This window comes from Taurulus bubalis (assembly GCF_910589615.1).
Source record: "Taurulus bubalis genome assembly, chromosome: 1".
NCBI classification, from domain to species: domain Eukaryota; kingdom Metazoa; phylum Chordata; class Actinopteri; order Perciformes; family Cottidae; genus Taurulus; species Taurulus bubalis.
The window spans coordinates 34,698,323-34,714,192 of NC_136589.1; the positions used below are offsets into that span (position 1 = coordinate 34,698,323).

A 15,870-nucleotide genomic window follows, 5' to 3' on the forward strand; every position below is an offset into this window, starting at 1 on the left:
AGACACCCTTGTACTGGGTTATTAGCATGGTGTTTTTCAAAATGTTTATTGTCAATAACTAATAGATGGGATGACTCCAATTTCTTCTTTGAATTCATTTTTATCATTGCCTGTGCATAGCTTTTATTGTGTTTGTTATACCAATCCTAAATCTAACCTGTATTTTTAGAAGTCAAAATAATTGTAATACATCCAGTGATGAATGCATTCAATGCAGTTTTAAAACTATTCCTATTTTTCATCAGTCTTCAGGAGTCAGTAGTCATGCATCCTTGATCATGCAGCCATAAATGATAAATTGAATAAACTTCACACATGCAGATATTATGCAGTTTGGTTCAGCAGTATGTGAGATTAGCTGTGGACAGACACAGAGTTAGATTAATTCACACACACACAAGACCGATCTCACTATCTCCCTTGTGGAAATAATCAAAAGGGAATCAAGGTGACTGTGATCATGCATGTGACCTTTTCATACTTCTTCTTTACATAAAATCTTCCGTAGATGGTTGCAGTCTATGTGCAGTATATCAAAGTCCTATGTAGGGCTATGTTGGGTAGTCATACGTATATATTGATATTATATAGATGTGTTGATTGTACTGGACATCTTATGTTTTGGATATCGTAATATGGCATAAGTGTTGTCTTTTTGCAGTTTTACATGTTGAAATACAGTAAAATTACATAATTTTCTGAATTTACCAGACGATGTTTAGATGTTCTATTATTTACATTAACCCACTTAGTCATTATATCCACATTACTGATGATTATTTATCAAAAATCTCATTGTGTAAATATTTTATGAATGCACCAAGTCAACACTACAAGATTGTCTGATTATCGAGGCATTTGGTCAAAACATATTGTGACGTTCGAGTTTCTCTATTCTCGTCTTTTTCTGTCCTATTTCATAAAACCTTCTGTCTTTTCTTTCTCACTTTGTAGGAACCCAGGAGAGGACACTAAAATGCTGGTGTGTGACATGTGTGACAAAGGCTACCATACCTTCTGTCTGCAACCTGCTATAGACACTCTTCCCACCAACGGATGGAGATGTAAGGTAGGAAGAACCTCATATGAGGCTGGATGTCTTATTTAAGACGATGCAAAATAAGGTTTAATCTGGCTGGTATGTAAAAATATTAAGTTATTTTACTATTGCATTATCAACCTATTGTTATCACCAGGTAACATTTTGGCAGCTGCAACACAAAATTCCCACTGTGTGTGGGCATTAATATTCAATGGAAAACTATCCAAGATATGAGTTCTTGCTCTGGCACAGAGTAAAATGTCTACCACCCATGAGAATAAGACTTTTTGGTGGTTTGTATTTGCGCTTCCTGCGGTTAAGAAATGACTCACTCCAGCTGATCTTTTAAAGGCTTCAGTGAAGCCTCAGCTTAAGATAAGTGTGTGTGTGTGTGTGTGTGTGTACGCACGCATGTTGATCACACGCATCCCTCAGTGCAGCCCCGACCTCCAGCCGCGCAAATATGCGTGTCACTCAGGCGACTGGTAAACACACCAACCAGTTTTCTGTGGTGGTCGGGTGAGGCTGCGGCAATAGAGCAAGCTGCTGAAAGGTCTTCACACTTGGCTTTTCTTTCTGACTCAGCACCTCTGTCCCCACTCGCTCTGTAGTTTTGCAACCGTCTGACTGAAGTAGAAATCAATGAAGAATTAGTCATTGGTCCAGTTTCACTGCTGTCATGTTCCTCCATCATGTATGAGCACCAGCACGGCAGGCTGCGTTTGAGACGGAAAGCTTTTTGCGGAGGAAAAAGTAAGTGCTGGTCCACTTTTCATGAACACGCTTCATGACCACGTCTTGAAGAAAATAAGGGTAACAATTGAAGACAACCATCACTATGTAGAATCTTACAAATTACTTTCCCCAGATCCCAGTGAGATTGCTTTCGTATTGAGTATCTATCAAATCCAATATTAGTTTTTATGATATTTTTGCACAATACATAATAATCATAATACAGCTGCATAGAGTATATTTGCTAAAAGTAGCTCTACTTTAAAACGTGTAAACCTATTTAATTATTTTTTGAAAGCTGAATAAGTTATACGTTTCCCGACGTGTGTGTGTGTGTGTGTGTGTGTGTGTGTGTGTGTGTGTGTGGGTGTGGGTGGGTGTGGAAGTGTCTTTACAATTGTGGCATGAAGGTTTTGTCAAAATGTGAGCCACCTCTCCATTCCCAGTATGAGCAAAAATACTCGAGTCCAAACGCATTTTTAATTCTTTTTTTTTTTAAATGAACAGTAGCACTTAAGCAGCATGCTGCTGAAATGAGAGCCAAATGACTACTTTCTTTTTGCTTTTTGTACCAGTAAGCAGCTCTGCTTGATGCTGCTCACCATCGGTGTTGATTTTTCATCCAAATTGCCTGCTCCTACTTATTTGCTTGTGCCACTCTGTTGTTGTGTCACTCACAACACTGTGCTCACTTTTGACCACTTGCATACCCAGAAAATAAAATGTAGAAAAATGGAATGGCCTATATATGGCTAATACTGATCCAATTAAAAATAATTCCAAAATATTCGAGACAAAGCAGCAAATACAGGTTCATGTTTTGGTTATTGGCAACCTGCTTTGAAATTCAGTGTCTGCCATTTGTAACACAACTTGGCACTATGTTCCAGCCGCATAGCCAGAACTGCACTTATTGGATGGCAATGTTTAAAAACATTTCTTTTCCCCTTTTGCCATTTATTAAAAACTGGTCAGTCTAAATGATCTGTCCGATTAGAAAATTGCCTTGTAAATCCATTTTCTCAGGGTCTAAAAATACTGATATTGCTTTTTAAGTCAAATTCCCCAGCTCTACCTCCATAAATGTAGCTGGAAAAGAGTCATGGTCTTCAATATCCTCACAATTACTGTTGGCCTGGACAGGTTCCATGCGTGTTCCCCATCCCACAACTTGACTGCCAAATCTATACAGCAGAAACACTATATTTGTACTGTATTGAGTGTGAATGGCTTTCAAAGTCATATTACTAAGAGGCCCTCTTTTGCTCCTCAGAGCTGCAGAGTATGCATCCAATGTGGAACACGGACCAGCGGGCAATGGCACCACACCAGCCTGCTGTGTGAGATCTGCGTCCAAAATCAGGACCCTGCTCTGTGCTGTTCTATGTGTGCCTGCATCCTGGACCCTGAGCATCATAAAGACTTACTCTTCTGCCAGACTTGTAAGAGGTAAGGAACAATTTGTTCATCACTAGTTCAAATGCAACTCTCTTGTTTGTTTTGTTACCTTGTTTCATTCCTGTGCCAATTTGATGTTCCTTGGTAACGTTAAGAGAAAGAGTGGGGGAACCTCTGCAATAAATGTCACATTTTAGGATTGCACAGAGATCCCCACTGAACAATCCCTTTAAAATTCCTTCTTACTCCTTTCAGATGGCTACACCTGGAGTGCGAGCGTCAGAACTCAGGCCAAGCAGAAATCCACCCCGGAGAGGACTATGTTTGTTCCAACTGCAAGTCTCCTGCTGCAGAGCAGGCGCTACAGGCAGAGGATATGGACACCGGCCCAGAGCTCAGCCCTCAGCCAGCCTCCATGCACATAGACTCTGAGACTGGTCTACAGCTGGCTCAAAAGCACACGGACCTAGAACCTGGCACTCAGGGGCCTCCTGAAATGCACAATGACCCCAAACCGGAATTACTTGCTGTTCCATTGCACTCGGATCCAGAGCCTGTTCAGCCTACCGTCCAGGAGGAGAATCTGGTCACGTCAGCCCAGAAGCCTGGTGGGTCTTTGTTCCAAAAAGGTTAGATTAGACACAGGAAGATAACTGCTCTGATCTCTGTGTTCTCTCTTAGTCTTTATTTTCCTCAATGCCCAAGTGTCACCCCTGAGCATCTTAGCAGCATATTAACCATGTGTTGTTATTGCAAGGACAAGCCAAGGAATGTAACTCTTTTGATTATACAAAATCGTACACAAGAGCACCAGGTTATGCGATTAAAAATGAAAGCCAATCTTTGTCGTTGAGGGTTTACTTGCTCAGCCTCTAGCCATGCAGAGGCTGTTGAAAGTTTTGGCCATGCAACACAAAAGTGAGCTGTAGTGTCGGCGCTGATGAAGTTCTGAAAGTCGCTGTTGTTGCAGATGAAAGGATTAGGAGTTGTTTGGACTGAGACCAGAGAGAAGCGCTCCCTCTTTTTATGTGCAGGATTTTCTGAGGACTCCCCAATAACCAGATGGTGTCCTACTACCAGCAGATTAAAGCGACTCCTTTGTCTTTGTAACTCTTGTTTTGAAAATTAGAAGTACTTTGTTTCTCCCTCCTGTCTCCTGGGACTGTAACTTGTGCTGCCAGTCTATGTGAATGAGAAATTTATACTTGAAAGTGCTTCTCTTCTCTTTTTCATTTTCTTGAATTTAATGCATGGTGACTTGAAACTGCTCAGTGCAACTTGAAGCACAGATGGACACTTGAGTTGCTGCTCACACTGCCACAAATCAGCTTTACATTTGACTGGCAGTTTGTCTTTATTACCTTCAGACTAGAGGGACTTGTTAATAAAACCAGTTAACAGAGGGAGAGATTGCCAAGGCACCATGACCATGTCTGATGTTTGTCAAATCGATGTGTGTGAGACACAAAATCAAAGCGCAACAAGCTCCATCAGTCTTAAAGGGGCTTCAATGGGATTCAGACTGTAAGTTATGGCCATTTGAATTCAGGGTTTTCAAAAACCTTGGGAAGGACGAAATAACTACGTTATTTACTTTCAGTTACCCTTAGCCGGTATATATATAGGATATAACCATGGATGTATAAAAAAAACTGGATTCAGCTCTTATTCGTTCCGAGGAAAGTGGCTCATGGGCACATGAGACAAAAAAACATTTGAATTCCTGGTATAAAATTAACCGGATCTTCCCGGTCTAACATCATGCTCGTGGCTCATTCACATGAGCGGAGTAGGAAATATAACTCGGCTATTAGTACACTTTACAACTTTTAAGACCTAATGATTTTAAATAGGGGCTGGGCAAGTTGGGAAGTTGGTTCCCTTAAAAATAAATGTAAATGTATCCGCTGATTTACAAACCTCTTTCCCAATGTAAGGCTATGGGGGGGGGTGGGGGGGGGATATTTCTGGTTCCCATAGCTTTACGTGACAGACCCGGAAATTGTAATCACATGGTTTGCCCACCATGTCAAATTTTCTCAAAGCCTTTCCATGGGGGCTTGAATATAACCTTTTTTTGGGGGTGGTGGGTAATAAGTTTATCTCGCTAGATGCCAATTAGTAAAAGAAGCACCGTTAAAACTGTACCTTTGCAACAGCTCTTGATTCGTTGTGGGGCGAAGTGGTGTGATGCTGGTCTCTGCCTGTGGGAAGCTTAGGGCTACATCTCCACTCCACGTGAGATCTGCCAGCAGTGGAGTGGAGAATCAGGCAAATTAACGGTGAGCTGGGGATGCCAGTAGTAGCTACGCTGCCCACTCTGTCTAGACTGCAGACTGCACTGGCAGGAGAGATTGGATAGGAGTAGCATGATGGTGATGTTATTAGATCCCCTGTCTGCAAACCTGCCTTGGAGCTATGCTGGCTCATTCATGCCTGCTCACACAGCTTGCTCTGCTCCGCATACACATGTGCTCTCTTGATGAACTGCTTCATCATTGGATTTCGCTGGCAAGGCGATACTTCCCCCTCTGTGGTTTTAAAGACGTGTTGAGGGATCTCTGTATTGATTCAAGAGATGCTTGAGGAGGTTCATGTTAGCACCCCAAAATAAGAGTCAGGTTTTTATCTTTTTTTTGTCATAATGCTGTCTACCCCTGGGAGATATATTATTTGGGATTTTAGGTTGAAGCCTATCTTGAAAAAAGGTTGAAAATTGGCATCATTTTTTTTTGCAGTGTATTTCATATTCCCGCTACAAATAACAGGAGGAAATTAATTTCAATAGTGTGCGAAAATTTACTTGGATCTTTGCAGATTTGTTTGGCATATATTTTTTTGCCTTTTTTGTAATGTGAGATCATGGCAAAGCTGCCAACAGAGCGCACGTGTAATGTAATTAAAGTCATTAACCAGAGCTGTTTATCACCTGCCAGGATTCTCCACTACCCAGTGTTTAACAGCGGGCTTACCGTGACTCAACTGGCAGATGCCATTAGATCCATTCTGTGACTGCAATCGAGACCTGACTCGAGCCCTCCGCTGCATTAATCTAAGCCGTGTATTTATCCAAACCATTACCTTATCCCCCGTAGAAGATATAGGAAGCAGGGTGTTAATATGAATGAGAATGTGTGTTCAGCTTGGTCAATAGTTGAAGGCTGGAGATGGTTGGAGGCCCATCTCCTAATTGACTTTCTGGCATCGGCACCGGATGAGCACCTGCAAGCTGCACAGTCATGAGCCCACAGCGCACAGACCTTGGGATGTTGGTTGTCATGGTTACTCCCTTCCCTGGCAGAGATGCCTAGCAGGTGCACGCGTGTGTCAGGATCAGTGTGACATGGGAACTTGTGGATCGAAATGGTGGCTGCCTTGTTAAGACTGGGCTATCTGTACGGTCAGAGGCTGTCTGGCAGAATATTGGCTCGCTGGGTGGATGCCTGATAGCCAGGAATGACTAGTTCTATTCATACCAGACTATTCAAATGTATTGATGTCTTTAGTATAAAACCGAATGGAGGGAGAGGATGGGAGATGCTATAAAACCAAAGAAAGAGAGAGGGTAGGAGACACTAGATTAATATAAAATAGCGTATAAAGGCTCGCCTCGTTGTCTTTCTATGCATTGTGGCTGTTTGTCACTCGAAAGACACTCCTTATCTGTAACACTTACATTGCACTAAATCAGATGTGAAAATAATGTTTAACCGCATAATGTAAAACCTTTATATTTTTATATATATATATATATATATATATATATATATATATATATATATATATATATATATACACACTTTTGCTGATGGTGAACCATATATAATTCTCTTTTCCATGTATTGGCTCAAAACGATCCGATGATCTATCGACAACAAAACCTTTTAGTGTTTCTGTGGTTTTACCAAAGGAAGAAGAGTTTCCTCGACTTCTGGATTCACGTCTTTGTACAGTCTTGTTGGTTTAGATTTGATAGGTAGATAGAATTGCTGCAAGAATAAATATATTTTTCTCTCTCGTTTGATTGCCGGGAATCCAAGCCCAACATTTCCCTCTGGTCCACTTTCTTTTTGCGTGTGTTCAGTCTCTCCAGACTCTTAGTTCTCTCTATTAGTGAACAAAATATGAATTTCTTTGATATGAATCTTGTCTCTTTTAGAAGTCTCAGTGGGAGCAGACGTTGAGAAGCAGGTCACCGAATCTTCTGTCAACAAAATCAAACCAGGTTTGTGAACACGATCTCGTCTGCACTGTGGAACACACATATCGATTTGGATTAAAGTAACAGTGAATGTGTTTCTAAAGTTTGCGTTGGTGTGAATACACTGTCAGCATAACAACTGTCATATCAAATCCACCTATCATTTATACTAATGAGATTAACCTTTCTTTTTTGAGATGTTGCTCACAAACCATGAGTATAAAATAGTCTTGGGTTCAAACTTGTATCTTTCTTCGTCTGTTAATGTGCATGTCTATCAAAATATGTTCTTCTGACCACTATGTGTTTCCTTTTACAGAAACGCAGCCAGAAGCAAGAGCCCAACTTACAACTACCGAGAGTCCTGCGTCTTCAGCGACTCCCAGCCAGGAGTCTGAGTCTTTTCCAGCCCAGCTCTCTATGGAGACACTACAGACACAGGATACCACATTACAAATCAAACCAGCAAAGACAGAGGCCTGCCCTGAGCAGGGCACGGCCAACCCCAGCACAAAGGATTTTAAGGCCATCATCTCCACCACCAAAGAACCAAGTACTGCATCAGTACCTTTCACGGACCAACCAATGGAAGTCTCACTACCCCAGCCTTCGAGTATGGATGTGGTCAGGGCTTCATTCCTGGAATCTGCTCCAGAAGAACTCAACAAGGAGAGGATTGAGGGTATTTTTCACAGGAACCCGGCCGAGACTGTTAAGCCCTCAGCCTCCAATACATCTGTGGAGATGTACATTACGACAGAGAGCAAGCCCAATCTCTCATTTCCCTGCCTGCCTTCAGAGGAGAAACCACTCAAGACATCTGTGGAAAGGTTGGCGGAAATGGTTTCCTCTCCGTGCCACTCCTCCCCTCTGGGCCGAGGGACGTCTCCCAGGGAACTGACCCAGATCCTACCATCACTGGGTGACCACAGCAGTGTCATGCCCACCACCACCCTCATACCACTCACCCCTAAAATTGGAATGGGAAAGCCAGCCATCACCAAGAGGAAGTTTTCTCCTGGAAGGCCACGAGTGAAACAGGTAGGAACCTGGATATCATGTCGCAGAGGGGCACTGATTGGTTTTGTGTCGCTCTCGGGCTGGGACAGCCAATAAGGCAGAACGAGCCAAAGTAACTACCCCCGGAGTGTAGGCTAATAATTGGTGTGCATACCCTGTGTATTCCTAAATTATCTGTGTGTAAGTGTCCTTAGTGCTCTGCTCCATGAAGGTGGATTAAGGTTTTTTTTTGGTGGCACTGGGTTGGTTGGAGCAGGTTGTACGGTTATTGTTTTTTTTTTAAATGCGAGTTATACCTTGAAGTACACCAAGGCACAGCAGGAGAACAGCTGGTTGAAAGATGCTTTCTTTCAACTCCCCATGCCCTCTTTGCTTAGTTTGTCACAGTTATTATTTCTAATAGGACTTCTTTTTCTTTTTTTATGGCTAAAACCTTTTCCTCAGAGTTCTCACCATCTTCCACCTCAGCAGCATTTTCATCAGTCACTCTGTTCCTCTTGTGTCCACATTACAAACATGCGCCGCCTTATTGTCCCACTGAGGATGAGGGTTCATCAAGTCACAAATTTCAGAGATCATTACCATCACCATGTCCAAATTTTATCCTATTATACCATCAGTTGCAGTGGGTCACTAGTGACTGGGAAAACATTTCCTCTAATGTATGTGTTCCAGTGTCGTTAAAGCAAAAGGGTTATAATCGAGACACTGAATGGGGACTCTCTCAGACAAATAATTATAGTGGTAAAAACACACCCATGGCTATAATATATTATGGATGATGCTGGTGAGGGTAGATTAACTTAGTTTGCAAAATGTGTTTTCCCTGGAAATATCTCATCTCTTAAATAAACAGTATATGGCTCAAACTAATTTATTACACAAGGCCTGGGGAAATCTATTGGGGATGCTTCGATCCGACTTTTTTCCTTTAGTTCAGAGTGCTTTTGTCTGATGCGCTAACTTGCTGCCGTACGGACGCAATTCCCCTTGTTTTGTCAACATGCCAAACATACATAGTTGTCATGACGAGAGGTGGCAGGGCCTCTTTCTTGCTGCATGGTGCCCTGGCAAATGATCCTGTGTGAAATGCAACTAACACAATTGCGCTCTTCATGTTTTGCCTTTACGAAGAGTCTATGAGGATCTTTGCCTCTCAAACTCATCTGCATGAAAACTCTTCGGGACTGGCTTTAACACAGGCCGTACCCTAATAACCTATTCTGTTCATATTTGGCACGGCAGATGCTTTCTAATACTGTAGACCTGCATAGATGGATGTCTATTGAGCAGTTCCCAATTGGCTACATTAGAAGCTCACTACATCTCTCTAACATCTTTCTTTGTATGTTTTGTTTCTTCGCTGGCTTTGTTTTTAAGTTGCTGCATTTTGTCGCCCTCCTCCCTTCCACTCTCTCACCCGTCTCCCCCACCCTCCCCCCTTACCTTAGGGTGCATGGAGCCCCCATAGCAGTGTGAGCTCCCCCTTGGCCTGGTCGCCAGACCAGCTAGAGGGGTGGGACGTCTCAAAAACCAGGCAGTCCTCTGGCAGCCCCGGCTGGAGCATCAGAGTGGTAAATACTGTGGCTCACTAGAGACGATGGGGCAGCAGCTGCCCTCTGTTAGCCCCCTGTTTACCGTAGTGACACACTCCCTGAGTGGTGCTGAGCGTCTCTTTGATGTATACCGTAGGCTACTCTTAACAATTACCACCACCTTGCAGTGAGAAGAGGAGATTCAAAGACCGATGGCTCAGCTAATTACTTTAGGAAGTGAAAATCGAAAGAGATGGCTGTATTGAAAATGGGTTTGGCTGGCTTTGCGGTTGCATTGAGAGATCATGGGTATGGTGTAAAAAGCCTTCCTGTTTAAATATTTGGCAAATAAGTTGTACTAATGAATGCATGTTGTCAGCTATGTGCTCTCTTCTCCGTATTATTCAGACCTGTTTGAGTATTTCATTTTTTATTTCATTTTCTCCGATTTTAATTTTTTTTATTTGTCAAAAGTGTGTGGCAGTTGGTTGACAATTATTACTTTTGGCAAGGCTGAGTGAGGGTTTATTTGTGTGCAGTGGCAGTAGTCCAGTCCAGGTTAAACACCATTGTGAACGGTGTGTCTGTCTGGAGGCGCACTTGGTGGGAGGGGCCTCGGTTTGGGATCGGTGTGAGGGGTAACTGAGAGGGGATTTTGGTGGCAGGAGTTGGAAGATTTAGTGAGATTTAAGTTTCACGGTCATGATTAGGCTGAAGCCTCCTGTCAGAAATGTGCCAGAGGCCTTTTCTCAACTCTCTCACTTGTGCCTGAAATTTGAGTGTATCTCTCAAACAACGGTTATTTCCATATTAAAAAAAACAAACACAGAATGACCCTGCTTTGCTAGAATTGGACGATCAATGCTCTTCCTGTTGTAAAGTCAAGAATATCTACAGATCTAAAAGCTGGAAGTGGTGAAATGTTCCTTTTGTAAATCTGTGTGCGTCCACTGAGCAAACTTTATGACTTGGACGATTTGGTGCACGCAAGCAAGAAACAAACTTTAGCAAAACAAGTGGAGCTTGCGTCGCCCCATATCAGTATGTACGACGAGGAGCAGCCATTTTCCCTTGTGTTCTCCTACAAGCTGTCCACATCCACTCCTCGCGCTGCACATTTTCTAATTTTTGTCTTTTCTCCACAGGGTCGAGGCTCAGGCTTCCCTGGGAGGAGGAGGCCTCGAGGGGCTGGTCTGTCAGGTAGAGCTGGACGTGGCAGGGCCAGAGGCAAGAACGGAGCGAGTCCCGGCATGAACCCTGGGGTATGTGCTGTCAGCTGGGTGACATCTTGGCATCTTTGGCAAATATTGCACTATATTCAAAGCAGTGTTTGGTGTCCCTCCTGTTGAAGACATGGATGATGTATTGTAAACAGCGTTAATGTTAATAACAGAGTAAAGGGTTTGCTAGCTTAAACTGTTTGCACAGCTATTTCGTGGAAACGGCTGTGCATTACCTGAGAGACATTTCTTTAATCCCGTCAAATGATGACTAGACAAAATAATAGACAGTAATAGCTGATAGTAACTACTCTTCTTTAGCGTGTGTATCCTAAAATCAGTCTTATGTTTTGATGGTGAAAAATTATATGTTGTATTTGTTTATTTTGTGTATTTTCTCCCCTGATATGTAGATCACAACAATAGAAACATCATACCCATTCAAGGACGAGGAGGAGAATGCCATGCATAACACAGTGGTCATATTCTCCAGCACCGACAGTTTCACGCTAAAACAGGTTATTGTTCATTTAATGCTTAAGAGTGTTGCTAATGTATTTCATTTTGAGTCCTCATCCGTGAATTTCTCTATCCACTTAGATGGTCTGAAATTAGATCTATGCTTAAAGACCTCTCCCACTGGAGATCATTAATTCTTGCGGAGATACTGGCAAATGCCTGCAGGAAATGCAGTCGATTATGTAACACAGGAGCGTATTGAAATTGTATTGTTTCTTGCTTACTGCCTTCAAAGTTCCTGTGATTAATTTAATTCAGTAAACAATAACGAACTGACAGCTACTTTCCTTTTCTCATTAAGGTTTTTAAAGAAATCTGTGAATATGAAGATAGCAGTGTGGGGTAGTAATTCAGAGGTTAGAATCCTGTATTGTTAAAGAATAACTTCTCGTATTAAGCAATTAAATAATACAGCTGAGGTATCAAGGCATAAACCCCCGAATGGCTCACATCAGACTGTTCTGTGCTTAAGACTGGCCTGTCTGGCTCTCAGGCTGTGAATGAGGGCTAAAAGGGGCCTACTCAAACCTCCTGATTTAAAAAGAAATAATATTAACAAAATCCAGGTATAGGCCAGTTTCCAGGAGCGTCTTGTATTCCCATATGTTTTTTTGCACAGCTAGATTTGAGGATAGAGGACAGGTCCACTGTTCTTATTGACTGTGTAGGGTTAAGGTAAAGAAACTTTTTTTCCTTCAGTATTTAGGAAAGCATTCGTCAAAATAGTTAATGATAAGGTTCTTACAGCGTTAGTGATGTTGAATGAATATACAGAACAGATTGATACTTTTTTTTCCCTTCATGACAAACTGAAACTGACACCAGCTGACTAGGTTCTTTGTTTTGTTTTTTTAACACAAAAGGTTATATTAAATAGGATGAGCTAAAGCTCTAGAATTCCAGTGTCTCAAATGAACTGCCTGAGTGAAATGTGTTAACTCATTATGTCTTATTTCCTTTAAGGACATGTGTGTGGTGTGTGGGAGTTTTGGCCTTGGTGCAGAGGGCCGTCTTTTGGCCTGTGCTCAATGTGGGCAGTGCTACCATCCATTCTGTGTTGGCATAAAGGTACATTTACTATTGAGCTTGTACAGCGCACACACCTTATACCTCGAGAGATACCCTCCTATGGTACACAGGCCTGCATGTAAATGTCTCATTGGTACTTTCACAGATCAACAAAGTGGTGCTGAGTAAAGGCTGGCGTTGTCTGGAGTGTACAGTGTGCGAGGCCTGTGGCCAGGCCACGGATCCTGGCCGCTTGCTACTGTGTGATGACTGTGACATCAGCTATCACACCTACTGCCTGGACCCTCCATTGCAAAACGTTCCCAAGGACAGCTGGAAGTGCAAATGGTGAGTGATGAATGATCATCTCAGCCAAATTAGCTTCAAACAGGCAATCATTTAAATTAGAAATGAATTTGTGTTCAGTTTACTAAAAGAGCTCTGATCATTTTTTTTTTTTTTTTTTTTACAGTAAACGGTTTAGGCAATTTACCACATACCACCTCTTCCAGATAAATACATATTTCTCTTTGTAACGCCTTCTCACCCCTCTTTTTAAAATCTGCCCCAAAAAAATCAGCCCTTTTCTTAACACACAAAGGCATATAAAGTAAATACCTTGAATATGCTTACAATGAGGGGATCGACTGAATTCAAGATTACCTTTTTTATAAATTCCAAATGAGCAAGAAATATTCACAACTCCCATTTGCATCATGTGCACGGTGCAGTGAGTAGGCAGGTTTTTGCGGCACAGTCGATCTGTGTTATCCTTTTGGAAGTAACATGGGTAGAATGACCTCTGTCCTCCCTCTCTCCTGCAGGTGTGTGTCCTGTACCCAGTGTGGTGCCACTACCCCGGGCCTAAGGTGTGAGTGGCAGAATAATTACACCCAATGTGCCCCCTGTGCCAGCCTTGCAACATGCCCCATCTGCCTGGTGGACTACAGTGAAGGCACTGTAATTGTGCAGTGTCGCCAATGTGACAGGTGTGTTTCTACAAATTCTGTCTGCTCAGGATAAAATGAAATAAAATATATATTTTTAACTAATTTCTTTTCATCTAAACCTTCTTTTCTATCCACAGATGGTTCCATGCGTCTTGTCAGGGTCTCCATTCAGATGAAGATGTAGAAAAAGCTTCAGACTGCAACTTTGACTGCACAATGTGTCGAGCTTTCAAGACCACTAAAGGTGCGAGCACAGTGTGTTCTTTGTGTGTGTCTGCTGTACGGCGGATAGACTCATCTATTGACATTTTAAACCCTCGTCTCTGCTTTTTGTTTTTAAAGTCTTTTCTGTGTCCTGTGCTGTTGCAGTTGTGACCAAGGCCAGAGACGTCATTGAGCCTGTACTTATGACACAGATTGTCACAAAGGCTAAAGACATGGGTAAATTCAGAGCTTCAAAATCTGTGGTTAATAAATGGCATAAAATGTATTTTTTCTACAAGATGGTGATTTGTTTCATAAAGTATATGCTTGTTCTCATCATGATTGCTTTTTTGGGACTTTTTCAGATCTGTCGAGGACCTACACCCAGGATGGTGTTTGTTTGACAGAGTCGGGGCTTTGCCAGCTTCAGAGTTTGTCCGCTACGGCGTCGCGGCGCAGGAAACCCAAGCCGAAGCTGAAGCTGAAGATCATTAACCAGAACAGTGTGGCAGTGCTTCAGGCCCCTGTAGACCCCCTCTCAGAGCACTCTCGTGATGAAGATGTAGAGGACAACAGAGGTACTTGTCTTCTCACACAAGCTTCTTCTTTCAGTGTTTATTGGAGGCCTTCAGTGCGGTGGCCTGAACAATCAGTATTGGCTTTTTTGGTTGTGTGTTTTGGCTATTGGCTAAATCATGTACTTAAGTGTATTTCACCATTTTACGGCTGCAACGTTCAAACATAAAATTGCTAAAGCGAACCAATTGTCCCTTCGCTAAGCCCCCCACCCCTGCTGTCAAGCTGTCAGAGCTACCATGGCTGAAGAAATACTATCACATTTTTGGGGGGAAAACGAAACGGCAATTTCAGAGAGAAGCAGATAGACAATATATATACAATATATATACAATATTGCACTTGAAGGATATATCTATCGAGGATGTCAAACTGATAACATAGAGATAGAAGCAAAAACTTACAGATCACAGTATAAACGGTGAACCACCACATCCCCTGGCGATCGAGTGAAATTAAGTAAAAACACTGTTCCTGTAAATTCGGGTAGGTCTTTATTCACTGTCAACAAAAGCAACATGTGTATACAATATTGGGATACCTTCAGGAGCTAGCGTAGCATATAAATGCTATCGCTAGGTAATGATGTGCTAACCTACTCTGCTAACGTATATCACCTTCCAACCTCTCCGGTTGACAAGTATCACTACCACACAATGTTTTACCATGACTAGCTGCAAATCAACAAAACCAGCCTGAAAATGAGGAAAATCTGAATTGATTGCATCAGAGTCTGTGTTTATTTGTATCTGTAAGTTGTAAGGCGCTACTACGACAACAAATTTCCCCTTGGGGATTAATAAAGTGTCTATCTATCTATCTATCTATCTATCTATCTATCTATCTATCTATCTATCTATCTAGTTGTCAGACCCTGGTCCGAGCTGGTCGATGCTATAGAACACCAGATTAAATGTTATGGTCAGATGTTTTGGACAAGAGAGATCTAAACAGCATGGAAAAAATACATACAACTAAAATTAGCTCACTACAGTATGCTTTCTGACATTATCTGCTGGTGAAAATATCCTCTTTTTTTTGCTACACAGTATGTTTCAATAAATAAAAGTAGCATGAATGAGTGAGTTGCTTCATATGATCAATAACAATGAATTAAAAAGAGAGTACCTAAACCTCAGTACAATCCAGATGGTTGCCATGGGATATTCCTTAATTAGTTTTAATACAATAAGTTTACCTTGTATTTATTAATCATTATCAGAGTCAAAACAATTGCATAACTGGCCATTAAAAAAAAAAAAAGAGAAAAGTGTATGAAAAAGAAAGTCTGACTGCAAATGAAATTCCTTAGTAATGCAAGTCGTGAACTTAATTTCAATGAGGTTGATGTCCTGCCACTGGGTGCTGTTCAGATGGGATTGACCCTGGTGGCTGTGTTGAGGTGCCTGGCCGGGGTGTTCTCTGCCGCAGGGCTGTCACTCATCATCAATGCTCTCTCCCT

General features: G+C 42.0%; 1 protein-coding gene across 1 annotated transcript in view; it reads left to right on the forward strand.

The window, feature by feature from the left end:
* Window positions 1-15,870, forward strand: part of kmt2cb (lysine (K)-specific methyltransferase 2Cb) — a gene marked incomplete at its 5' end in the record, with an annotated part of 53,729 nt that overhangs the window by 13,445 nt on the left and 24,414 nt on the right. Inside the window, 14 exons of the mRNA XM_079220670.1 lie at window positions 955-1,069; window positions 3,051-3,226; window positions 3,431-3,783; window positions 7,335-7,400; window positions 7,696-8,417; window positions 9,848-9,970; window positions 11,077-11,193; window positions 11,565-11,669; window positions 12,634-12,738; window positions 12,845-13,026; window positions 13,503-13,667; window positions 13,766-13,872; window positions 13,998-14,069; window positions 14,198-14,410. Coding sequence (XP_079076796.1) covers window positions 955-1,069; window positions 3,051-3,226; window positions 3,431-3,783; window positions 7,335-7,400; window positions 7,696-8,417; window positions 9,848-9,970; window positions 11,077-11,193; window positions 11,565-11,669; window positions 12,634-12,738; window positions 12,845-13,026; window positions 13,503-13,667; window positions 13,766-13,872; window positions 13,998-14,069; window positions 14,198-14,410 — 2,621 coding nt within the window. The remainder of the gene's footprint in view (window positions 1-954; window positions 1,070-3,050; window positions 3,227-3,430; window positions 3,784-7,334; window positions 7,401-7,695; window positions 8,418-9,847; window positions 9,971-11,076; window positions 11,194-11,564; window positions 11,670-12,633; window positions 12,739-12,844; window positions 13,027-13,502; window positions 13,668-13,765; window positions 13,873-13,997; window positions 14,070-14,197; window positions 14,411-15,870) is intronic.